The sequence below is a fragment of the Narcine bancroftii genome, chromosome 1 (genome assembly GCF_036971445.1).
Source record: "Narcine bancroftii isolate sNarBan1 chromosome 1, sNarBan1.hap1, whole genome shotgun sequence".
NCBI lineage: Eukaryota > Metazoa > Chordata > Chondrichthyes > Torpediniformes > Narcinidae > Narcine > Narcine bancroftii.
In genome coordinates, this window is record NC_091469.1 from 353,486,021 (window position 1) to 353,513,898 (window position 27,878).

Consider the following 27,878-nt stretch of genomic DNA (forward strand, 5'->3'; position numbering starts at 1 on the left):
TTGTTACAGCCCTGTACATTCCCATCTCATGATGTTTTACCTAACAGGAGTACAAGGACACCTCCCCTTCTTGTTACTGCCCTGTACAGGGTAACGCCCTACACATTCCCATCTCATGATGTTTTACCTTACAATATACATATATTCCTTTTCTCTATGACTATATATATATATATATATATATTATATATATATATATATATATATATAATATATATATATAAACCCCTGTCATTGCCCACTCCCTCCCCCACCTATAAAACTAAACAATTCATTCATACTACAATGTCGATAACAATAACAAACACTAACATTAAAGAAATGAATAACAATACAAATAATAAAAAGTAATGAGAAAAGAAACAGGGACCATCACAGCTCAATGGACGGCTTCTGCGTCAGTGCTCATTCTTGACTTTCCTTGATCGGGATCAGTGCTTGAGAGAGGGAGCCGCAGCAGGGAATGGTAGAACAATCACTTCCATACACCTATGTAATGCATGTAAGGCTGCCAAATCTTCCGAAAGTTGCTGTACTTGTTTCTCAGATTGTAAGTTATTTTCTCCATTTCCTTGTTCCATTGCTCGATACTAAGAATAGAGTTGGACTTACAGGTCACCGCAATGCACTTTCTGGCCACTGCAAATGCAAATAACACAAACTGGATTTGAAATTTGGACAGCTTCATTGTAAGCCTTATGTCCATTATATTCCCTAGCAGGAAAACCTCTGGGTCCTGAGGGAACTGTATACCTATAATTTTTTCTAGGACTTGGCTTAGATCCACCCAAAAGGGCCTCACCTTGGCACACGACCAGGTTGCATGTACAAACATCCAGGCTGCCACACCACACCTGAAGCATTTGTCCGGGAGTTCTGGCTTTGATCTATGGATTTTCTGTGGCGTTATGTACAACTGGTACAAAACGTTATACTGGACCACCCTGTACCTTGCATTAACGGCCGTGGTCATACTTACCCAGCACAGGTTGGACCAGCACCTCTCATCAATTGTAATACCCAAGTCCGACTCCCATCTTTCTCTCAACCTATGAAGGCCCGTTTGGGTCCCTCTAACTGGAACAGGTAATAGACTGCTGAAATAAATTTCTTGTCGATCCCCCTTCAAATCAGGGCCTCTATGCTACTGCAACGAGGTAGGACCATACTTGGACCTAATATGTCCTGTAGAAAAGACCTTTGAAGATAGCAGTGGAATGTTTTATTCGGTAAATCATATTTATTTTTAAGCTTTTCAAATGACATTAATTGCCGCTGCTCGTAACAGTCCTTTATACATTTTACCCCATTACAGAGCCAGATGTCCAGAATCTTGTTACCCACTGTCAGTGGTATTAATTTATTTGGAGTCCAGGTCATTTTTGGTGACAGCCCCACTTTAATATCCAAATACTGGTTGATTTTGGCCCAGATACTAATTACTTGTTTTAATATGGGGCTGCATTTCTTCCTTGTCAACAATTTAATGTCCCATTTATAAATAAAATCCTCTGCTATCTTCTCGCCCACCAGGTGCAGATCAATTTGTGCCCAGGATGGTACATCTCCTCCCTGAAAAAGGGAGGCAATGTATCTCGACTGAGCCGCCCAATAACATTTTTTGAAGTCTAGCAATCTTCATCCGCCTAGACTATCGTCCCATGTTAATTTTTCCACAGAGACCCTTGGTACCTTACCATTCCAAAGAAACCTCCTAACCATATGTGATAACTGTTTGAAGAAACCCTGGGGCAATGGCACAGGCAAAGTTTGGTAAAGATATTTGAATCTTGGCAACACATTCATTTTGATGCAGTTGACGCTGCCTACCAGAGTGATAGGCAGGGGCATCCACCTCTTTAAGTCCTCCTTGACTCTTTCCAGCAAGGGGTCATAATTTAATTTGTATAAATTATTCAAGTCACTATCAATATTAACTCCTCGGTATTTGATCCCCTTCTGTGGCCACTTTAAACTACTAATTCCTTTAAATTGATTATAATTACTCTCAGTCAGTGGCATCACCTTGCTCTTATCCCAATTGATCTTATACCCAGAAAGATCCCCATACTCCTCCAGTACCTGGTGCAGCCTAGACAAGGAAGTCGCAGGGTCTGTCAAATATATCAGTACGTTGTCAGTGAACAAGTTAATTTTGTGATCCTCCTTGCCCACTCTATAACTTTTGATGTCTCGATCTTGCCGAATGGCTTCTGCAACGGTTCCATAGCCAATACAAAGAGAGCCGGTGAGAGCGGGCACCCTTGCCTACTAAATCTGGTAAGTGGGAAGGCTAGAGAGACCTGCCCATTGGTTATAACTTTCGCCTTGGGTGCGTGATATAGCACCCTAATCAAATTTTGAAAGATTGGTCCCAATCCTACCTTCTCTAGCACCTTGAATAAAAATTCCCACTCCAGTCTATCAAAGGCCTTTTCTGCATCCAAGGAGATGGCCAGACACTTCTCATTTCTAGATTGTGCCAGATGCATAACACTCAGCAATCTGCGAATATTATTTGCTGCCTGCCTTCCCTGCACAAAGCCTGTCTGATCCTTGTTTATCAATTTTGGCAAATGCAGTACCAATCTATTTGCCAAGGCTTTGGCTAGGATCTTGTAATTGGTATTCAGCAGAGAAATTGGCCTATAGGAAGAGGGCATAAGTGGATCCTTGCCCTTCTTCAAAATCATTGTAACAATTTCCACTGTAAAAGATTCCGACCTTGTTTCCTTAGCCTGGTCTTCCACCTCCATATACAGAGGCATTAATAAGTCCTTAAATTCTCAATAGAACTCAGGCAGGAACCTGTCCTCCCCCAAAGTCTTACCTGTTTGCAGCACACTCAATGCTTTACCCAGTTCTTCCTCAGTAAAAGGGAGATCTAATCCTGCCTGATCCTCTGGGTTGAGGCAGGGGAGGTCTAATCTGGCCAGGAACTTGACCTCTTGATTGAGGTCCCCAGATAATTCAGATTTATATAATCCTTCATAAAATTCCCTTAAGGTCTCATTAATTTCCTTTGGTTTCTACAAGACCTGGCCATTCCCAATTTGTATTGCATTAATTGTTCTAGAGGCTTGTTCTTCCCTCAACTGCCAAGCGAGTACCTTATGTGCTCTCTCCCCCAACTCATAATATTTTTGTTTCATAATAGCCTTTTCCATACTATACGTCTGAAGTGTATTATATTCCAATTTCTTGTTTGTGAGAGGTCTGTGATGGTCCTTTAGGCCTGATTCCTGAAAATCCTTCTCTAATTGGGTAATGTCCTTTTCAAATTTTTCCACTTCCCTCATATAATTTTCTTGACCACCTCGTATACCCAATTATCTGACACCTCAAATACACCTTGAGGGTGTCCCATAGAAAAATCTATCTGTAGAGGGGCAGTTGTCCTCACAAAACTGAATTATTTGAGATCTTATAAAGCTACAAAACTCCAACTTTTTTCAATAGCAAGGTGTTAAGATGCCACCTGTATGCTGTGTCCTGCTTATCTGGGATGTCTATAGTCAAGACCAGGGGGGGTGTGGTATGAGAGAAGTCTTGCTCTGTACTCAGCTTCCATAATCCTACCCTCTAAATGGGTTGAAGCTAAAAAGAAATCTATTCTAGAGTAGGATTTATGTTGTTTCAAGTAGAATGAGTAGTCTCTCTCTCTTGGATGCATTCTATGCCACACATCTATTAAATTCAATTCCCTCATACAGTCAGTGGTGGCTTTCACCGCTCTAGTCCTAGTTATATCTTTTGTGGACTTGTCCAATACAGGATCCAGGCATAAATTAAAGTCGCCCCCTATCAAAATATTTTCACTTCTCTCGGCCAAATGTAGGGAAATATCCTGTATAAATTTCTCATAATCAAAATTGGGGGCATACACATTGACTAGGGTCCAGGACTTTGAGTATATTTGACAGTGCACCATTACGAATCTAACCATTTTGTCTGCAGTCACCCTCTGCACCTGCACTGGAACACTTTTCTTTACTAAAAGTGCCACTCCCCTTGCTTTTGAGCAAAACGAGGAGGATAGAACCTGGCCCATTCACTCTCTTTTTAATTTTGATGTTCCCACTCAGTTAAGTGTGTCTCTTGAAGAAAGGCCAAATCCACCCCCATTTTTTTAAGGTGTGCCAAGACCCTTTTCCATTTCACCAGATTGTTAAAGCCATTAACATTAAAAGAGACTACTTTTATGCTCTTAGTCATTATCCCCAGGTTCTTCCCAATGAACTCCCTCCTTCACTACGACCTCCCCCCCACGCACTACCAATTTCTTACCATCCGACCTTTGGTCCGTTCCACCTGAGCTGTGAGAGTAAGGACATAAAAAAAACAAGGTGGAGACAAAGATACAGACAATAATTCAAATAACTGAGCAAAACAACATGAAAACAAATGCAAAAGACATTCACAGTCATACTTCTCCTTAATCCCATACTACCTCCATCCCCCCTCTATTTTGTTGATAACCTTCATTGATTACCAACAAACTCCTCGTACAACAGGTTGTGCCACCAGAACCCAACTCCTGAGCTCAACAGGAAAAACTGCTTTTACAACTTTTCATTTGTTCGGTCTAACCTCTTTCTCAACATCTGTATTTATACAATTTAGATAACATAAAAAACACCATGTTATTATTGTTACTTATTAAAACTACTGCAGGCAGTCCCCTGACCAGACTTTACATTACCTTCGTGCTCCCCAACGTGGGTAAGTCCAGGCGGTCCCCTGACCAACCTTTACATTCCTATCATTCTCCCCAAAGTGACAAAGTCCCCTGACCAGACTTTACATTCCTGTCATGCTTCCCAACGTGGGTAAGTCCAGGTGGTCCCCTGATAGCCTTTACATTCCCGTCGTGCGACATATTCCTGGACTTTATCTGGATCTGTAAAACATTTCTTTGCTCCTTCTGGCAATGATATTTTCAGGGTGGCTGGGTACCTCAACACACATTCATATTTCTTCTGCTTGATCAGTCTCTTAGCTGGTTCAAATGTCTTCCTGGCCTTCAGGAGTGCCGAGCTAATATCTGGGTAGAAAAAGATTTTGTTCCCCTCTAACTCTAGAGGGATCCCCTTCTCTTTGCCCCGATTGCTGCCACTCCTAATATTTTCTCCCTGTCCTGGTACCACAACAGTCTCACCGGAACTGAGCGCGGCCTTTGTCTGGGACCAGATTTGGGGAAGAGGGACCTGTGTGCTCTCTCCACCTCTATTCTTTCACCCAGTATCTCTTTACCCAACACCTCAGGGATCCAGGTTTGAAAGAAATGCACTGGGTTCTGATCTTCCACCCCCTCCCTTAGCCCCACTATTTTAATATTATTCCTTCTGCTATAATTTTCGAGGGCATTCAGCTTCTTCCAGATGCTCTCCCTTCCATTTATTAACTTTTCAATTTTATTGAACATAATATGGATATCATCTTCATTCTTATTTATTCTCTCTTCTGCCTTGGTAACCCTGCCCATTAGCCCAGATAGGGTGCTCTGGGCCCTCTCCAGTTTTTCCCCCATCTTCTGGGCACTTTTTTCTACAGCTAGGAAGAACCTGCTCTCCATCTGCCCTCTGAGTCTCCCTGCTTACTTTTCCTTAACAGTCCTTTTTCCCTGGGACTTCACAGGGTCTCCCCTGGACTCTTCCTCCTCCGGACTGCTGGACCCCTCTTCGCTGTTGCTGGTGCTCCCTGCCTCCTTTGATCCAGCGCTGGACTCACAGGCTGCTCTGCTTCCTCTAAAGTCGCCTGCTGTTGGGACTCCCGCTGAGACTTGCAGTTTCACTCTTGGCCCAACGTGGGTAAGTCCAGGGCAGAGGTAAGTTTCACTCTCTCCCTTAGTGCTGGCAGCAACGCCTGTTTCTTGCAGCCTCCTCTTTTGTCGGGCAGGTCCGTTCCCCGACAGGGGTTGCCGTTGCTGCCCCACACCTGCTTCAAGTGCGCCCGACTTTGTGATCCAGCCCTTTCCTTCTCTCCAGGGGTTTCCAGAGGGATTTCTCTCCATACCTTCTGGGCATTGACGCTGGATTCGTCCAGGACCTGTTCTCCCCATCTGGTGAGTTCCTCCTTTGGAGCTGCAGTTTCCATTTCAGGCCCTGCCGTGGCCCCACCATTTTCCTCACCATGAGGCATTCCAGGCTTGCCCTCTCTCCTTGGTGGTGATTCTTTTGCACTCTTGCTTGCAGATTTGCTTTTTTTTTGTCACGTTTCGTTAAAAAATTCTTCTCACGTCCTTTTTTGTCGTTTTGGACTGTCAGTTGAGGTTTTGACCTTGTTTGTAATCAAAAATCCTGGGAGCTCTCGCAATCCACCTCCTCTTACTCTCCCCGCATCACGTGACCCCCATTCTCTTTTATTAATAACATGAACAGGTTTAGAAAAGATTGATACTATGCATCGATTTAACTCTGTTGTTAAAAAATGTATAATTTTGTAATTTTATAAGGGATCAAATACAGCAATTTTTGAAAATAAATATGGATTCAGTGAATAGTAAATTTGTTTCATGGGATGCTTTAAAGGCATATTTGAGAGGACAAATCATTAGTTTTACATCTAATATTAAGAAACAATATTCATCTGAAGTTAATAAATTAGAGAAGGAGATAGAAATTTTAGAAAAAGATTTACAACAGGATTCAATGCAGATTTAAAAAGTACAGTTGATTAATATGAAATTACAGTATAATTCATAACAAACATAAATTTGAGAAGTTATAAAGAAATAACGAATGATATTATGAATTAGGGGAAGTAGGTCATAAATTTTTAGCTTGGCAATTAAAGACAGAACAAGTTTCAAGAACAATAAATGCTATTAGAACAATAAATGCTATTATGAGTAGCATGGATATTAAAGAATTGGATGCTCCCTTTACTTCTAGAGAGATTATAGAAGCACTTCGATCTATGCCTAATGGGAAATCCCCAGGTGAAGATGATTCTACTTCTGAATTTTATAAAAAAGTTCAAGATTTATTAATTCCATTATTGATGGAAGTACTGAAACAGTGGAGGTTCATTCTTTTCTGGATTCTTTTTCTCAGGCAATTATTATGGTTATTCTTAAAAAAGATCGGGATCATTTGAAAATTGGATCTTTTATTCCTATTTCATTGTTAATTGTTGATAATAAAATTGTTACAAAGGTTCTAGCAAATAGATTGGCAAAATATTTACCAGGTTTGATTCATTTGGATCAGGCTGGATTTATTAAAAATTATTATTTGGTGGACAATATTGTGAAATTGATTTCTTTAATTAATATTTCTCAGGAGGAATCCAACCTATCAAAGGTTATATCATTGGATGCAGAAAAGGCATGTGATAATGGAAGTTTTGAAAATTTGGACCAATATTTATTGATTGGATTATGGCTTTATTTAAAAATCCTACTGCTAGAGTTGTGAAGAATGGACAGTTATCTTTGCCTTTTACATTGAATAGATCTACTAAACAAGGCTGCCCTTTTTGCATTAGTTATTGAACCTTAGGCTCAGATGTTAAGGCAAGATAATAATATTAAGAGTATTAAAGTGAAATCTGATTAATTTAAAATTAATTTATTTGCAGATCATGTTTTGATATATTTAACAGAACCTCAGAATTCTTTAAAATGGTTACATGATAGGTTGAAACAGTATGCTAAATATCAGGCTATAAAATTAATTGGGGAAAAAAGTGGATTATACTTCTTGTAAACATATTAAATTTAAATGGTCAGATCAAATTAAATATTTAGGTATTAAAGTAGATAGCAATTTTAGACATTTGTATGAATTAAATTATTTACCGTTGTTTTATAAAATTAAAAATGATTTGGATCAATGGAAAGATTTACTGATTACATTAATAGGAAGAGTTAATTGTATTAAGGTGAATATTTTTCCTTGGATTCAGTATTTTTTCAATCTATTTCTTGTAAGATTTTTCAAATATTCTTTAAAGATTTGAACTCTATTGTGAAAATGTTTCTATGGAAAGATTAAATGGTAAGGGTATCTTTAAAAATTAACTTGGAAATATGAATTAGGAGGTTTACAGCTTCTGAATTTTCAAAATTATGAAGCGGCACAATTAAAATTTATTAATAGAATGTTTGATTTGGGAAAAGTCATTGGTATGGGCAAACATTTAATTATCTCAGATTGGTGAGAAGATGGATCATTTTATTTATAAATGGAATTCTAAGTTATTGTGTAATTCTAATTTACCTATTTTGACACATTTAATTGAATTATGGAATAAAATAAATGATGTAATAGGTACTCAAGGGAAAATTTCAAGTAAAACATCCTTATATCAAAATAAGCTTTTTCCTTTTACGCTTAATAATCAGTTTTTGAAATTATTGGATCAAAAAGGAATTAAATTTGTACAAGATTGTTATGAGGCAGGTTATTTTATTTCTTTTCAAAGAAAAAAAAATATGAAATATCATCAAATACTTTTTTTTGTTATTATCAAATTAAAGCTTTATTATTGGATAATTTTGGACATACTTTACGGTTACCAAGACAATCTAAATTTGAAATTTTACTTACAGATAGTGGGAAGAAGGGATTTATTTCTGAAATATATTCATTATTACAGAATAAAATGCCTAAGTTAGATTTGAATAAATTTAGGTTAAAATGGGAAAACGATTTTGGAATAGTTGTTATTGTGAGAGATGGGAAAATTGACCTAAAATTATGAACATGGAAGAAACTAAAGTTCATCAGTAAAATGGCTGAAACCAGTTCAAACAGGATAAGTTTGGGGCTTAGGATGCAGGAAAGCAGAGTCAGCACGATTAACATAAGAATCTTCTATCCTTTGTGACAAGACCATAGGACTAAGATAAGGAATGGTAAGGTACAATAGAATGTAGGAAGTTGAGGTAGTCTGGATCAGATAAGGGTCTCCTAGCCCTGGACAGAAGTACCAAGTCATACATTTCTAATTAGCTAACCATACACAGATTTATACATATGAAATTAGCCAACCCTAGATAGAATGAGTCAACTCTGCATATCAAGAGACTGTAGCCCAGAGAATCAGGAAGGTGTGAATAAGGACAATGACATGATGGGACACCCACAGGATACCCCCTGGTCCTCCAAGTGTACTGAAACTGCACGTAGGCAGGAAGAATTACCTATGCCAAACCCATCCAGGGGGCAGAAGAATGTAAGGGGGAGGGCATTCTGATACTGAAATTGACTGTATAAAAGTTGGGTGAGCCCCAGTATGTGTGTGTATTCCCAGGGTAAGGGGAAGCACCCAACTTTGCATTGTTGTAGTAATAAATGTTCTTTGTTCTCAATTTTTGTCTCGAGCAATTTCTTTAAAGGTACTTTAATTCCTAACAAATGGGGGCTCGTCCGGGATCACACTCCCTCCACTGACAGAGTGCCCCGACGACGAGAGTAGGTGCACCCCGGCTGATTCAGCTGGACTCACGGGCGACGGGTGGCTGGTCAGTGGAAGAAGCGAGTGATATCCGAGAAGAGGCATTGAGAACAAACGGCGGAAGGACGCGCGCTAGAGCAGTACTGCCAGAACTCGGTAAGAGTATTTTACTTGTTCCTAAGTATGGGAATAGCGGGCAGTAGAGATGAGAGTCCTGACACAGGACGTGACCACCAGATAGCTACGTACAGCCCGCTTGGGATGATGTTATCTGAGTGGGGCACAGGAAAGACCCGCGGTAAAGACAAACTGACGACGGTCAGGTATTGTTGTAATGAATGGGTGAGATACCCGGTTAAAGGGAGCTCCGTGTACTGGCCAAAATTCGGATCCGAGGATGAATGGATGTGTGAAGCTTTGAACTTATGGCTCTATCAAAACCAGCCAGACAATGTTGAGAGCAGGGAATATGCAGCCTGCTGGCTCAAGGGATCCATTGAACAGCTGGTTTTGAATGAGAAAGAATTCAGGAATAAGAGAGAGGAGGAACCTCTTGTCCCTGAACCACAGGGTTGGGATGTGTTACATTCCCTCCCTCCACCTTATGTTCCTCCTATGCCGGCTCCTATCTTTCCTTCCCCTCCTATTGCCTACCCTTCTGCACCTCCCCCTCCTCCTCCCATACCACTAGAGAAGAGAGAGGAGAACCGGAGTGGTATGGTGACTCGCTCACAAAGCGCTCGATTACCACCCCCGTTAACAGTAGAGGTAGAGCATTGTTACTCCGAACAGCGTGAGACCCCTCAGGAAGAAGTGGCAGAACCTTGCGATGTATTCCTCAGGGAACAGGAAAACAAATCAAAGAAACCAGAAATTAGCTGGATGCGACCCCTACGGGAGGTTCCCGTAGGAGAAGGTCTTGGGTTCGTAAATGTGCCCCTGACCAGCACTGAAGTACGTAATTTTAAGAAAGAATTAATCTCCCTGATAGAAGATCCCCAGGGATGTGCCGAACAGTTAGACCAATTTTTGGGACCAAATTTGTATACTTGGGAGGAATTAACAGCCATATTTAAAACCTTGTTTACCTTAGATGAGCGGGGAATGATCCGACAGGCAGGCATTAAAGCATGGGATAAGGAACACCAAGGGGGACACGAGGCGATCCCTGGAGAAGCCAAATTCCCTCTCACAAAACCTAATTGGGACAAAAATACCAGTGCTGGCCGCACACTGATGGATGAGTATAGGATAAATTTGATCAGAGGAATCAAGGATTCTGTCCCCAAAGGACAAAACTTTAAAAAAGCCTTTGAGGTTCCCCAAGGTCCTGAGGAGACCCCCTCTGCATTTCTCAATCGACTGCGCACGGCAATTCAACAATACGGGGGTCTCGACATAGAATCCCCAGCAGGGGAACAATTGGTTCTAACGGGTTTCGTTACCAACTCAGCCCCAGACATTAAGAGAAAATTACAAAAGACAGAAAATTGGCATGAGCAGGGAATAACCCAGCTTCTACAGATCACACAAAAAGCATTTGTCCAGACATCTGAGGATAAGCAGAAAGCAAAGGCTAACATTTTGATGCAAGCAGTTAAAGGAATAGTAGATGAGTAACATGAAAAAAAAGGCAGGGACTGTGTGCCAGCTCCTGAATGTTGGGAGAAGTGCAGGGAGTGGGAGAGTAGAGACCAGAGATAATTTCATAAATCACGACTTCCCACTTCAGTCACTGACCAATATTGATTAAAATTCATGCTAAAAATTAAATGTCATAAATGATCGTTTTTCAATACTGTAGAATTAGCGAATTTAACTACCAGTTAATTCCAATTTATGAAATAAATTGTATTTAAAAGTGATTTTGCACAGGGAGTTCCTGAGAGTTGAGTGATGTTATAACATTTGCAGGGAGAAATGTTTGCGCAAATAGGGTGAGTTCTATACATCTTAACTTTAAGTGTATGTGAGATAAAGAAAGGATCTGATGTGTAAAGTGGCTGGATCAGCCAGTTGAAGGGGGAGTGTGCATGTCCCTTTAAGTGCACTGTGGCACTTGAAATTGAGGCTTCAGGCTCTTGTCTTGCAGTTAGAGGTATGGAGCCCTATCAACACATTTAATACATTTCTTCTACACATTCAGCAGTCAAGGTCCGTGAGTTTAAAGATCACCCACCTCTGGAGAATAAAGATACCTCTGGGGATTCCTATGGGGATTCCTATAAGTTTAATCATTCATTTCTCTGGTGCATTTTCCTCTGGAGTGAAATTAATGCCTCAGCACAATTTCTCTGTATTGCCGCTGTTATTTAATTCATGATAACTTTCCCCATTCATCAGGTTTATATTTAAATCCGGTAGTGCAGAAGTTACATTGTAAATAATCACGGAGGTAAACCCTGCGCAACTGGATTCAGCTTAATGGAGAAATAAACTTGCGAACTGGTCTATGGTGGTGTGTGAGTACTGCAATAGGTGGAATATGATTTAAATTGGTGGCATTGTTCAGAACAATTGGGTGCATAAGAATAATAATATCATTAAGAACTCACAGATCTTGTACCAGATGCTATTCAGTACATCTTGACTTAAGGACTGGAGAAATTGGCATGTTAGAATGAGATTGGCATGGTACCAATATTTCTTGATTCAATAATGACTCCACAAGCTCCAGGATTCATGCAGCAGAACTTTTAAGTGGAATATAATAGAAACTAGCCTGTACTTAAATTATTGTGTGTGCAATCTTCATAAGAACATCTTTTAACTTTTTTTTGGTGCCTGTTTTACAGACTGTTTTAAATAAGGCCAGCTCCTGTGAGCTGTGGCACAAGGCATTTTACTTAAGGCAGAACTAAAGGTTGAATATGTTTCAAGTTCTCTTGCAGGGGCTCTTGTGCTGCAATGTCTGTTATGTACTCACTCTAACAAATTGGAGGGTTGTGCCCCATACAGACAAGCAGCTCCAACTGCATTTTAATAAGGTCTAACATATTCAAAACCCATGCAAATATGGTTTGTGTTTCATTTTACAATTTTTACACTAACACAAAGGAAAGTCAGATTGTTATTCATTTTATTAAAATCTAGTGATTGGTTATATGTAAAAGCATGGCAAGAGGATCAACTAAAACCTGCCTGGGATGGTCCCTTCTGTGTACTTTTAATTACAGACACCGCAGTAAGAACAAGAGAAAAAGGCTGGACCCACATTCAAAGGGTTAAACCAGCTTCTGAACCACAACACCACGACACACAGATTCAAACCCCAACCTGGCGTGCAGTTCCTCATCCATCAGACCTGAAACTTACACTGCGCCGTGACAAAGTGCCGTAATGTTACTTGTTTTTTTTTTATGATTATTCAGTTATTGTTGTATTTTACTTGTCTTTTGATTATTCAGTTATTGTTGTATTTTATTGCAGTTTTCAATGAGCTTGACATTTATTGTGGTTTTATTCAGTTCTTATTGTATTTTATTGCAGTTTTCAATGAGCTTTACATTTATTGTGTTTTATTCAGTTATTATTGTATTTTATTGCAGTTTTCAATGAGCTTTACATGTATTGTTCATTGTTGTTTACTAATTTCTTTGGAATATTGTTCGTTAATGTTTTAAGCCCCCCTGGAATAGGGGCAGCAGAGGTTACAATTCAGCTCCTTTAGAATGTAGACAGGGCATAGATTTAATGTATAGTCATAATGGAATATAAGGGATCCCAATGCGGACCAGGGGAATTAAACAGCTTTAGTGGAGTACATCTAATTTGTATCATAGCCTACACAGGTATTAAAGACAGGAGTTTTGAAGCGATAGCACAAAGGACATGGTGGGACAAAGACAGACAGAATGGTAGTCAGGATTGTACATGTAACAGAGAGAGAGAGAGTTAATACATATGCTAATGTACACAGACAGGCTGCAACTCACAAGTTCAATGATACATATGCTAATGTTAGCAGACAAGCTGCAACACACAGTTAAATCACAAGAAACAATCCCCCCCCAGCTTGGTCACTTTTCATCACCCCATGAAAGGGAGCACCAGTTTCCAACAACGTGAGCTGCTTGACACTTTAATATCAGGCTCCAAACAGCCTTCGGAGATCGGTGGCCCTAGGGTTCGGGGCTGAAGAGGACATCAGATACGAGCCACAATCAAACAGAACCGCCTGACTACTGCTACTCGTTCGCTGCTGAAGGCAGCGCTTCTCATAGACTGCTACTCGTTCGCTGCTGAAGGCAGCGCTTCTCATAGACTGCTACTCGTTCGCTGCTGAAGGCAGCGCCTCTCACAGACTTCGTCGGGACAACACTTACAAAGGTCGTGTGCTTCAAAGACACTGCTTCAATATTTCAACGTATGGGATGGACTAGACTCTTTACTGAGAACTGGAGCCTGATACTCCAAACCCTAATAAGCAGCTGGACTCACTCCCCTGACCTTCATGGTGCTCCCCTACCTAAAGACTTTACACAGACATTACAATTCGGTTATTGACCCGCTGGGTAAAACTACACCTTACACTTGAAAGATCAGTGTTACTGATCTAAAAGAAAAGTGAGGAGAGGGGGGGGGGGATCAGTCACACTGACACTAGTAACCAAAGATCAGTAACACTGATCATGGTGAAAGATCAGTATTACTGATCTAAAAGAAAAGTGAGGATTGTGAGAGATGGGAAAATTGACCTAAAATTATGAACATGGAAGAAACTAAAGTTCATCAGTAAAATGGCTGAAACCAGTTCAAACAGGATAAGTTTGGGGCTTAGGATGCAGGAAAGCAGAGTCAGCACGATTAACATAAGAATCTTCTATCCTTTGTGACAAGACCATAGGACTAAGATAAGGAATGGTAAGGTACAATAGAATGTAGGAAGTTGAGGTAGTCTGGATCAGATAAGGGTCTCCTAGCCCTGGACAGAAGTACCAAGTCATACATTTCTAATTAGCTAACCATACACAGATTTATACATATGAAATTAGCCAACCCTAGATAGAATGAGTCAACTCTGCATATCAAGAGACTGTCGCCCAGAGAATCAGGAAGGTGTGAATTAGGACAATGACATGATGGGACACCCACAGGATACCCCCTGGTCCTCCAAGTGTACTGAAACTGCACGTAGGCAGGAAGAATTACCTATGCCAAACCCATCCAGGGGGCAGAAGAATGTAAGGGGGAGGGCATTCTGATACTGAAATTGACTGTATAAAAGTTGGGTGAGCCCCAGTATGTGTGTGTATTCCCAGGGTAAGGGGAAGCACCCAACTTTGCATTGTTGTAGTAATAAATGTTCTTTGTTCTCAATTTTTGTCTCGAGCAATTTCTTTAAAGGTACTTTAATTCCTAACATTATCAAGGAGAAATGACAACAGAGAAACTCTGACTGTCTGTCTCCTCTCTTTATCTTTCCTAGTGGTTATCTAACTACCTGAAGCCTGTACCTTAGATGCAACTATATCACAATAACTTTTATCTATGATGGAGGTAACAATAATGAGTTTATTGTACCTTCTACAAGGTATCAAAATTCTCCTTGCTGCAGCTGAATGGGTACATTGTAACAACCACAAAAGCAACTAAAAACAATTATAACAGTATACTTAATTGAATTAAGAAGAGACAATAAATATAAAAGATAATACCCACAATGATCCTATTGCAAAGGAAGTGAAATTGCAATAGTGTAGACAATTCATTTGTTGTGTCAGATCAGTTCCTGGTCAGTCTAACAAGGAGAGGTTGAAGAGCCTGATAGCCATTGGAAATAAAGTGTTCTTCCTCCTATTCTCCTGGATTATCCCATGTTCATCAAGTTTCGGCTCCATTTCCTTGTCTCGGTTCATCAGGAGCTGCACCCAGATGCACTTCCCAAAGGTGCAGATGCAGAGACATTGGAAATCTCCCTGAAATCCCACATATTGCAAGAAGAGGATACTTTTGCTCTAACTGCCATAACTATCCAACTCTGCTGTAGATGTCATCACAACCTTGGTCTAAACATTTACCAAGAGCTAAGTTCCAGAGGTGAGGTAAGAGTGTCTGCCCTTGACATCAAGGCAGCATTTGAGGAAGTGTGGCATCAAAGGGTTCTGGTAAAAAGACGAACTTAATGGTCATCAAGGAGAAATTAATCCTTTCTTTGAATCATATAAAGGAAGATTATGATTGGTGTCAGTCATCACCCCATCCCCAGTACAAGAATTCTTCTAGGCAGTGCCTCAGGCTCAACAATCTGTAGTTACCTACTGTTGTACTTCCTTCCACTACAAGATCAGAAATGGGATATTTACCGATGATTACACAAAAAAAACATTCCAAGTCCTCAGGAACTCAAGCAGCAAGAATTAGAACACATTCAGGCATGGTCTGATAAGTGGTAAATATTTGTAGAACAAGAAATTCTCAACAGGATAATTTAACCTTAGCTATCAAAAGTCTCACCATCACTCATTCCCTTACCATCAGAGTTATCCAGGGAGTCCACTCCTGCATAATTGAGGAGGGTACTACATTTATATTGTGGTAGTTTTTTGTGGAGGGGGTTTCTCTGCCTTTTCTTTGAGGAGATCTTTGTTTATGTTTGTAATGGAGCCATGGGGGTGCTTTGCCACTGTGGGAGGTAAATATAGCTTATTATGGCTAACTTAATTACTTTTGATGTTAATGGTCTTAATAATCCAATTAAGAGAAAGAGGGTATTATCTTATATTAAAAAGTTGAAAGTTGATATTGCATTTTTGAAAGAGACTCATTTGACTGAAAAGGAACATCAAAAGTTAAAAAGAGATTGGATTGTACAAATTATAACATCTTTTAATTCTACCTTTTACATTAGATTCAGATTTTGAAGCTGTTGACAGGCTTTTGATTGTGAATTGTAAAGTTTTTTTCAGAATCTTCGACTTTAATGAATGTTTATGCTCCTAATATAGATGTTGAACAATTCATGGTAGATTCATTTTTTTAATTTCAATCAGGCATATGATAAAATATTGGTTGGAGGTGTTTTTAATTGTTGTCTAGATCCGATGTTAGATAAATCCCTAAAAACTGTAGTTCGAACAAAAATAGCTAAATAGTTAATGACGGTAATGAAAGATATGAATTTGGTAGAGATTGGCAGGGAATTAAATCCTGAGAAAATTTTTTTATTTTTATTCATCTCGGCATGATTCTTATTCTAGAATAGATTCATTTTTAGTATCTGAGCAACTATAAGAAGAATTTTTAAAGCTGAATTTAAGAGTAGGATTTTGTCTGATCATTCTTTGTTGTTAATTGTGCTGGTTCTGAGATAATGGAGAATGTGTATAGATAGAGATTTAATTCTATGATGTTGAAAAATTCTGACATTATTAAGTTTATGAGAGATCATATACAGTTATTTTTGAAAATAAATGTAGATTTGGTTGATAGTAAATTTGTTTTGTGGGATGCCTTGAAAGCCTATTTGAGGGGACAGATTATTAGTTATACAGCTAAAATTTAAAAAAAAACATTTGGCTGAGACTAATAATTTAGCGAAGAAGATAGATATTTTGAAAAAAGAATTACAGTGGGATGCTAGAGAAGCTAAAAATGTATTTTTAACTAATTTGAAATTGCAGTATAATTCATTACAAACATAAATTTGAGAAGTTATTGCAGAGAACAAAACAACATTATTATGAGTTGGGTGAAAGAGCCCATAAAGTATTAGCATTGCAATTAAAGACTGAACAGGCTTCTAGGACAATAAATGCTATTAGACATGACTCGTTGATTACTTATAAACCTCAGGAAATTAATGATTAATTTTGTTTATTTTAATATAAATTGTATACTTCTGAAGCATTGGAAGATAATGCTTAAATCAACACCCTTTTGTCTGAATTGGTTTTACCATCTTTAAGGGATGCAGAGATTAAAGATTTAGATGCTTTTTTTAAATTGTTATAGAGGTGAAGGAAAGGAGAGTTTTACTTCTGAATTTTATGAAGAATTTCAGGATTTATTAATTCCTATATTGATGGATGTTTTGAACCAGGCGATGGAGACTGTTTCTTTTCCGGATTCTTTTTCTAGAGTGCTTATTATGGTTTTTCCTAAGAAGGACAGGGACCCGTTAAAAGTGGGATCTTAAATACCTATTTCTTTATTAAATATGAAATATAAAATTGTTGCAAAAGATCTAGCCAATAGACTAGCTAAATATTTACCAGATTTGATTCATATAGATCAAGCCGACTTTATTATTCAGCAGACAATATTGTGAAGTTGATTTCTTTAATATTTCTCGGGGACAATCTGGTCAACCTATGGTAGTTGCTTTAGATGCTGAAAAGGCATTTGATAGAGTGGAATGGAGTTTTTTGTTTAAAGTGTTGAAAAAGTTTATATTAGCTGAGTTAAGGCACAATATAAAAATCCATCGGCTAGAGTTGTGACAAATGGACAGGTATCTTTTTCATTTGTATTATCTAGATCAACTAGACAGGGATGTGTCACCAGCTCTATTTGCATTGGTTAATGAACGTTTGGCTCAGTTGATTAGACAAGATGGTAATATTAAGGGTATTAAAGTGAAAGAAAATTAGTGTAAAATAAATTTATTTGCCGATGATGTTTCGATATATTTAATGCAACCTATGCAGTTTTTGGGGAATTTGCATGCGGGACTGGAACAATATGGCGTATTATCAGATTATAAGATTAATTGGGATAAGAGTGAAATAATGTCTTTGGCGGATGTGGAGTATTCATCTTGTAAATATATTGCGAAATTTAAGTGATCTGATCAAGTATTTAGGAATTATAATAGATGATAATTATAATCATTTATATGAATTGAATTATTTACCTTTATTATCTAAGATTAAACATGATTTAAATTGGTGGAAAGATTTACCAATAATATCGATAGGACAAGTAAATTGTGGAAATGAATACCTTTCCTCATATGGAATACCTTTTTCATTCTATTCTATGTCGAATTACTCAAAAATTCGTTAAAGATTTGAATGTTTTGGTGAGGATATTTTTGTGGAAAGGTAAAATGGTGAGGGTGTGTTGCAGAAATTGACTTGGAAATATGCTTTAGGAGGACTTCAACTTCCTCATTTTTAGAATTATTATGAATTTGCACAATTGAAATTTATTAATACCTGCAGAATGTTTGAAGTGGACAAACCTTTTATTTGGGCCAAGATTGAATTGTCTCAGATTAATGAAAAGAGAATGGATCACTTTACTTATAAATGGAATTCTCAGCTTTTCTTCTTCTTCTTCTTCTTCTTTGGCTTGGCTTCGCGGACGAAGATTTATGGAGGGGGTAAATGTCCACGTCAGCTGCAGGCTCGTTTGTGGCTGACAAGTCCGATGCGGGACAGGCAGACACGGTTGCAGCGGTTGCAGGGGAAAATTGGTTGGTTGGGGTTGGGTGTTGGGTTTTTCCTCCTTTGCCTTTTGTCAGTGAGGTGGGCTCTGCGGTCTTCTTCAAAGGAGGTTGCTGCCCGCCAAACTGTGAGGCGCCAAGATGCACGGTTTGAGGCGATATCAGCCCACTGGCGGTGGTCAATGTGGCAGGCACCAAGAGATTTCTTTAGGCAGTCCTTGTACCTTTTCTTTGATGCACCTCTGTCACGGTGGCCAGTGGAGAGCTCGCCATATAACACGATGTTGGGAAGGCAATGGTCCTCCATTCTGGAGACGTGACCCACCCAGCGCAGCTGGATCTTAAGCAGCGTGGACTCGATGCTGTCGACCTCTGCCATCTCGAGTACTTCGACGTTAGGGATGAAAGCGCTCCAATGAATGTTGAGGATGGAGCGGAGACAACGCTGGTGGAAGCGTTCTAGGAGCCGTAGGTGATGCCGGTAGAGGACCCATGATTCGGAGCCGAACAGGAGTGTGGGTATGACAACGGCTCTGTATACGCTTATCTTTGTGAGGTTTTTCAGTTGGTTGTTTTTCCAGACTCTTTTGTGTAGTCTTCCAAAGGCGCTATTTGCCTTGGCGAGTCTGTTGTCTATCTCGTTGTCGACCCTTGCATCTGATGAAATGGTGCAGCCGAGATAGGTAAGCTGGTTGACCGTTTTGAGTTTTGTGTGCCCGATGGAGATGTGGGGGGGCTGGTAGTCATGGTGGGGAGCTGGCTGTTGGAGGACCTCAGTTTTCTTCAGGCTGACTTCCAGGCCAAACATTTTGGCAGTTTCCGCAAAGCAGGACGTCAAGCGCTGAAGAGCTGGCTCTGAATGGGCAACTAAAGCGGCATCATCTGCAAAGAGTAGTTCACGGACAAGTTTCTCTTGTATCTTGGTGTGAGCTTGCAGGCGCCTCAGATTGAAGAGACTGCCATCCGTGCGGTACCGGATGTAAACTTTTACAGAGTTATAATTTAACAGTGTTGGGGTAAGAAAGGATTTATACCTGAGATGTATGCCTTATTACAGCATAAAATGCTTAAGCCGGATATCTATAAATCTAAGTTAAAATGGGAAAAAGATTTGTTTATATCTATTTCTCAGGTTGATTGGATGACTTTATGTGAGGTTATTATGACAAAATTAGTAAATGTAAGATATAGATTGGTCCATTTTAATTTTATACATCAGTTATATTTAACTCCTGAGAAGTTAAGGAAATATAAGTTTATTTCTTTTGATTTATGTTATAGGTGTCATAAGCAAGTTGGTTCTTTTTTTGCATTCTACTTGGTTATGTGAAATAGTGTGATCTTTTTGGAATAGAGTTAAGGAACTATTAAAAGTTTTTTTTTAATTTAAAATTTCACTTGATCCTATGGTATTTTTATTGGGTTATATTAAAAAATTGAGTTTGGAATTACGATTAGATGAGCTTCAAATTGCTTTTTTGAGATTGGAATTAGCTGTGGAAAGAAAACATTTGGCAATTACTTGGAAAAATGAGAACGATTTAAGTATTCAACGGTGGCATTTGGAAATGAGAACTTGTATCCCATTGGAAAAGATAGTGTACAATCTATGCAATATTTATTATTTTTTGATTAATATTTTGGAGCCTGTATATGAGATATATGGGTTTGAATTTGTAATCGTTTTTTTTCCATGGTTGGTGGGGTTGCACCAAACCATGGCAATTGTTGATGATTGTTATATAAGTTGATCACCTCATCTATCTTTTATTCTTTCCTCTTTTCTTTTGGGGTAGATTAGAGGGGGGATGGGAGGGGTGGGGAAGTTAGGGTTGGGGATTATAGGGGATAAGTATTTTGTATCTACTTGTATTTTGACTTTGATTGCATGATTTATTTTGATCAATAAATTAAAAAAATTTAAAAATTGGTAGTCAAAATTGACCAGGAATACAACTGGAGCAACCACGTAAATGTAATGGCTACAAAGCAGGCCAGAGATTGTGTATTCTGTAGCCAGTCACTCAGTGCCTGAAACTTTATCCTTTTCATCATCTATAAGGCACAAAGTCAGAGTGTATTGGAATGTCCTCCACTTGAATGAGTGCAGCTCCTACAAATTTCAAGAGATTTTACACCATCAAGAACAAAGCATTGTGTCATCTGATCCATCACCTGAAGCATTAATTTTCTCTACCACAATCTACACAGGTTGCAGTGTGTACAATCCACAAAATGCATTGCAGTTACTTGTCTAGGATTCTCTGACAAAACTTCATAAATCTACAATCTCCATCATGAGGAAGGACAGGGCCAGAAACCACTTAAGGACATCACTGTCTGCCAGAAGTTCTGCAAGTGACACATCATCCCTACTTGGAAATATTTGGTAACTACTAGTATCACAGCTGTTGAAAGGAAGAACATCATGGAGGGATTGTCCGCTGAGTCAGTGTAAGTGGAAGTCAGAAACAGGAAGGGAAAGGGAACAATAACTCAATTGGGAGCATACTATAGAGGCCCCAACCCTCCTCCCATCCCCCCCCCCCACCTTAGCCACCTGGCCACCATTTCTCTATCGTAGCTAGGAATGCCTGCTCAACAGTACTGTTGGAAGCTTTCACCAAAATGACTGAATTAGTTGAAGACCACCACCTTCTGATGAACAAATGATGAGTCATAATGTTGGCTTTGTCAGTGATGCTCTGATCCATAAAAAAGAAAATAAATTGTGCCTCAACTGTTCATTTAAGGTTAAGTTACTCAAGTTGTGCTTCTGATGTAAGTTGTTATTCAATCCTGGTAGAGTGAGGAGAAGAGAGAATGAGAGAGCAGGTTCAGGGAGAATTTTTGTTTTGTATCTGCCTTCTGTGGATGCTGTGGGACCTGCTAGGTTCTTCCAGCACTTTTGTGCATTAATTACAATCAGTGTCTTCAGACTTTCACAGATTCATGGGGAGGCAAATGAAGGAGAGTAGAAAGAGTGAAGTGAAAAAGTTGTAGAAGAATGGAAAGGATGGAAAGGGAAAGAGAGGGAGGATGAGCTGAGGGGAAGATGACACTAAAAATGATGAAGCAGGAGATGAGAGAAGGGGAAATGGAGGGAAAGCAGATGAGGGAGAAGGAGAGGTGTTGTGACTATGGAGAGAGAAGGGCCAAGTGAAATAGGAGGGGCAAGCAAAGCAAAACAAAGATAATGGATATCTGAAATAAAAATAATGAGGGCCAGAAATACTCGTCAGATCAGACAACTTCTGAGGAGAGAAAAAAGGGAGTTAACTTCTTTCGTCAGATATGATCAGCCAGCTTAATTTTGTCAGAAGAAAGGCCATTGACCTGAGATGCCATTCAGCTGAATAAACATTTGTATCCTTTTATTAGCACACAAAACAAAGTCAATTGACTCAAAAGAATCAGAGTGCACTTAAAGATTCGCAGCAAATTCTCCCATATAAAAGTAGAGCAGTTTCTCCAGAAAATGCAAGTGTTTGGAGGATGATCACTTGTAAATTATGTGAATAAAAATAATCTGTCAAGCTTGATTGACAAGTATATTACTCATTCTCTCCTGGCTGAAAAGCATTGTCACTACGTCTTTTTTAAAAAAAAAATCATTGTTACTGCTGTGTAATTTTGTACATATAAAACAAATTTAAGAAAAAATAGTAAACTTAGTACAATTGCACTATTTTCCAGCCAGAATACAACTATGTATTTGTTTTTTAAAACCATCTTACAGCTATTTAATTAATTCCCTACTGGATTCCTGGTCCTATCTGTAATGAAGAGAAGTGCAACTCATGAAAGCAACTGCTAGAATAAGAAATTGCATTCCGCAGGGTGTTCTTGAAATAAATTTCATTATTGTTGAGAACTGAATATAAAAGGAACACAAGTAAGCATTCAAACATGCTCGGTTTAGCTCACAAGTTCTCAACCTTTTTCTTTCCACTCACATAACACTTTAAGCATTCTCTATGCCATCGATGCTCTGGGATTGCCTAAAGAGGTATGTGGGTGGGAAGGAAAGGTTGAGAACCACTGCTCTAGACCCAACTGTTACTGAAATATTTTGCTTGAAAATAATTGTCATTGGCCCATTTCCTTTGAAATTATGAAACTGTGCACATAATGAGTCGTTTGGGTACAATGAAAACCGTGGTTTCAAACTTTTTCTTTCCACCCACATCCCACCTTAAGCAATCCCTAACTAATCACAGAGCACCGATGACATAGGGAATACTTAAAGTGGTATGTGAGTGGAAAGAAAAAGGTTGAGAACCACTGAAATCATTCCTTAAGTTAATTAAAAATATGTTCTTAAATATTTGTACCCGAGAATAGGACATGTTATGCTCTTTCTTTATCAGGATGATAAGAGGAGAATGAATGTGTGGAGGGGATGGAAAAAGATCAAGCCTTATGGATTACCTAATAGATTTATAATTTTATTCAATGGGAGTTGGGAAATACATAGGCAAAAGCATATTAACTGCTCCAATTGTTTGTTTCAGCAATCCCCGAAGATCCAGAAGTAGCTGAAGAGTTTTATCATGAAGATGGTTTTGAATCTGGTTCTGATGAAAATCTGGAGACTGAACAATCTAATGAAGAAAGCGAATGCTCTACTTACAAAACTTACAAACAGGTAGGCAGCACCGGGATGGGGATGGGGGTGGGGGGGGGGCATTAAATTAAGTTTGAAGGGAGACAAGAACCAGAGTTTTAAGTCAGATAATGGAGCAGTTGGAGAAAAGGTAGTGTGACAGATTATTTCATATTTTATATTGTACATAGATATGTTTTTGAAGGAGTTAGATTGTGGGGGTAGTGAAGGTCACAAACAAAGCAAGCACTTCACAAAACAGATCTCATTTAAAATGCAAGAGCTTTGCTCAAACCAGACACTCCAGGCCTAGTGCCTTTGTAAAGACAATAAAAACTGCTTTGCTAAAGGTTTTCATAAGGAGGTGCAAATAGAAGAACCCGAGCTCAATAGACTCTACAAGTAGGTGTTAATTGGATGTGCAGTAGAGTAATGGATTAATGTTTTGAAAGCAACAGATGAACAGGCTCAGAAGTTTGGGTCAGGTACCACAATCCGTCTGGTTGCAATTTGCAACTAAGGAGATCATGTGGTTTTGCAAGCAGAGAGAGAAGAGACCAAACAGGCTTTCTCTAAGAAGAGAGAGAGAACTGGTTTCTGCAATCATTGCAAGCTGGAAGCTTGTTGAAAAACCCCATTTTGAAGATGGGTTTCAAGTTCTGAGTTCAGCCTATTGAAAACCCTTGAGGTCCATACAAGAGGAAATGGTTGGCTAGAGTGTTTCACCTGAAATAATGGAAACAAATGGAACTTGCAGAAGAAGAGGTTATTGGAAAACCCTGATGGGGCAAGTTTCTTCGGCAAGACACTGAAGTGGCTAATCGAAGGGAATCAGTTTGTGTGTGTCTAACGAGCAACAAATCTCTCTGAAAGCAACAAGAACCTTCCTGAGTGGTAACCAATTACCTTTAAGCACCAGAGCCTGGTGAAAATTCATAAATGTTAAATTCTATACACAGAATAAGAATTGCCTGATACCGGTGAACTTGGAGGAGAGAGAAGTGAGATTGGACTGTGAATCAAAGAAATGTTCTGAACTGATACACACTTTACATACGTGTGTGCTGAGAATAAGAAGGGGGTTGGTAATAAGTTAAAGTTTGATCCTGTTTTTATGTTTAATGAAAATTAAAAATCTCTTTTGTTTAAGTAACCATTTGTCTTGGTGAATTCCTGGGTTTTGGGGCCCTCTGGCCTGTAATAGTAGATACATTCAGATAGGCCATGGAGAAAGTATAATTACAGGTAGTTGAATGGTTTGAAATGTGTTTTTTATTTTAACACAAAAAGTATTAAGAATAAGGATGATGAACTTACAGCATTGATCAGTACATTACAGAGAACTTGTTCACACAAGGACACTATTGGCTGCTTGAAGTTCTTGAGTTTAGATATTTCAAGAGGAATAGGGAAGGAGATTAAAGGGGGTGGAGGGAATGTCATTGGAAATCAGGGATAATATCACAGCTGCAGATAGGTAAGACATTATGGAGGAATTGTCCACTGAATTGGTGTGAATGGAAGTCAGAAGCAGGAAGGGAAAGGGAACAATCACTCAATTTGGGAGTATACTGTAGACCCCCACCCCCCCCCCCCCAGAAAGTCACCTGACCACTGAGGAACAGATTAAGAGGCAGATTTTGGGAAGATGCAAAAATAACAGGGTTGTTTTCATGGGCTTCTTCAACTTACCTAACATTGATGAACACCTCCTTAATACAAAAAGTTTGAATACAAAATAATTTGTTATGAGTGTCCAAGAGAGCAGAAAAAGGTTGGACAGACTTGACAGGGGCTGGGAATCAGAATCAGAATGTGAGTGCAGAAATTAGTTTAGAAGGGAACCAGGGTGTTAAGGTCAAGAAAGAGGAAAATAGAAAAAAAGTCAACCATAATGTCAGCAAAGATTACAAAAAGGACAGGCAGGTGAAAGGTCAGGATAATTTGTTGTACAATAGAAATACAGCAAAATTAGAAACAGATCTTGGTCTAAGGGCCCTGGACTTAAATGCACAGAGCATTAGGAACAAAGTAGATGACCTTGTTGTATAGCTACAGATGAAAATATATGACTTTGTGGCCATCACTGAGACATGGCTTAATGATGGATGTGATTGGGAGCTGAATGATCAAGGGTACACAGTGTATAGGAAAGTCAGGAAGGTAGGTAGGGGGGATGGCATTGGCCCTGATGGTAAGCAATGACATTAAATCACTAGAAAGAAGGGACATAAGGTCAGAAGTGGTAGAATCCTTATAGGGAGCATTAAGAAATGGCAAAGGTAAAAGGATCCTATTTCAGTTATATACATACAGGCCACAAACAGCTGCCAGGAAATGGTTTACAAGTTATAGTTGGAATTAGAAAAAGTGTGTCAGAAGGAAAATATCAAAATAATTTTGGGGGATTTTAACATGAAAGGGGATTGGGAAAGTCAAGAAGGTACTCTATCAGGGGAGAAAGTTTGTTGAATGCCTTCGGGATGGCTTTTTGGAACAGCTTGTTGATAAACCTACCAGGGGATCAGCTGTTTTGCATTGGGTGATGTGTAATGAGGTGATTCAGGAATTAAAGGTAATGGAACCCTTAGGAAGTAGTGATCACAATATGATTGAGTTCAGTTTCAATTTTGAAAAGGAAAAACTGATTTCAGATGGGTCAATATTTCAGTAGAACAAAGGAAATAACAGTGGCATGAGAGAGGAACTGGCCCAAGTTGACTGGAAAAGTAAGCTAGATGGAGGGATGGCAGAGCAGAATTGGATGATATTTCTACAAGAAATAAAGAAAGTGTAGGATAGATATATTCCAAGAAAAAATAAAATTATGAATAGAAAAATGGCACAAATGTGGATAACAAGAGAGGTTAAGGTTAAAATAAAAGCAAAAGGGTGGGGGGGGGGCATATAAGGAAGCAAAAATTAATGGAAAAACAGAGGACTGGGGAACTTTTAAAAACTTACATAAAGAGACGAAGAAAGTCATTAGGAAAGAAAAGATGAATTATGAAAAAAAATTGGCAAATAACATACAATAAGATACTAAGATTTTTTAAATATATGAAGAGTAAAAGAGAAACACAAGAGTGATTGAAAATGATGCTGGAGAAATTATAATGGGTGACAAAAAGATTGAAGAGGAACTAAATAAGTATTTTGTGTCAGTATTCACTGAGGAAGATGATAGCTATATACCGGATAGTCAGAGGTAGAATTAAGTAGAATTAATCTAGTCAAGATTACTAGAGAGATAGTGCTAAATGGACTAAAGATAGGTAAGTTGCTCAGGCCATATGACGTGCACCCACAGGTTCAAAAGGAGGTGGCTTTGGAGATTGCGGAGGCATTGGAAAGATTTTCCAGAAATCAATAGACTCTGCATGGTTCCTGAGGATTGGAAAGTTGCAAGTGTAGTTCCACTGTTTAAGAAAGGAGGGAGGTAGAAAAAAAGAAATTGTTGTCCTATTAGTCTGACATCAGTAGTTGGAAAGTTATTGGAGTCGATCCTCAAGTGCGAGGTTGTGAAATACCTCGAGGTGCATGACATGATAGGCCCAAGCCAGCATGGTTTCATAAAGGGAAGACCAACCTAATGGATTTTTTTGAGGAAATCTCCAGTGGATGTTGTGTATCTGGATTTTCAAAAGGCTTTGGATAAGAGGCTGCTTAATAAGATGAGAATCCATGGAATTACAGGAAAGATATTAGACTGAGTGGAGCACTGACTGATAGGCAGAAAGTGTGGGAATAAAGGGATCCTGTACTGGTTGGTTGCCGGTTGCTAGTGCTATTCCGCAGGAGTTGGTGTTGGGGGCCGCTTCTTTTTACAATCTATATTAATGATTTAGATTATGGATTGAATGGTTTAATGGTGAAGTTTGCAGATGACACCATGATAGGTGCTGGAGTAGGTGTTGAAGAAACCAAAAGGTTGCAGAGAGACTTGGACAGCTTAGGAGAGTGGGGAAAGAAATTACAGATGAGATACAATGTTGAGAAATTTACAGATGTACATTTTGGAAGAGGAAATAAACAGGCAGATTATTATTTAGAATGGGGAGAAAATTCAAAATTCTGAAGTGTCAAGGGATTTGGGGTCCTTGTGCAGGATAACCTAAAGGTTAACCACCAGGTTAGATTGGCTGTAAAGAAAGCAAATGCTACGTTGGGATTCATTTCAAGAGGAATAGTGTATAATGAGGTTCTTTAGGGCACTGGTGAGACCTCATTTGGAGTACTGTGTGAAGGTTTGGGCCCCTTATCTTAGAAGTGATGTAATGTTGTTGGAGAGAGTATAGAGAAGATTTACCAGGAAGATTTATGAGGAACATTTATCGACTCTTGGACTCTATTCATTGGCGTATAGAAGAATGAGGGAGATCTCATAGAAACATTTTGAATGCTGAAAGGATTGGACAGAGTAGATGTGAATGTTTCCTTTGGTGGATGAATCCAGGACAAGAGGGCACAGTCTTAGAATTA

General features: G+C 39.0%; 1 protein-coding gene across 5 annotated transcripts in view; it reads left to right on the plus strand.

Annotated features, from left to right (window-relative positions):
• Positions 1-27,878, plus strand: part of nek11 (NIMA-related kinase 11) — a 395,005-nt gene that overhangs the window by 322,191 nt on the left and 44,936 nt on the right. For all 5 annotated transcript variants that reach the window (XM_069911155.1, XM_069911163.1, XM_069911148.1 and 2 more), the window contains exon 13: positions 23,305-23,438. In XM_069911155.1, the coding sequence (XP_069767256.1) occupies positions 23,305-23,438 (134 nt within the window). The remainder of the gene's footprint in view (positions 1-23,304; positions 23,439-27,878) is intronic.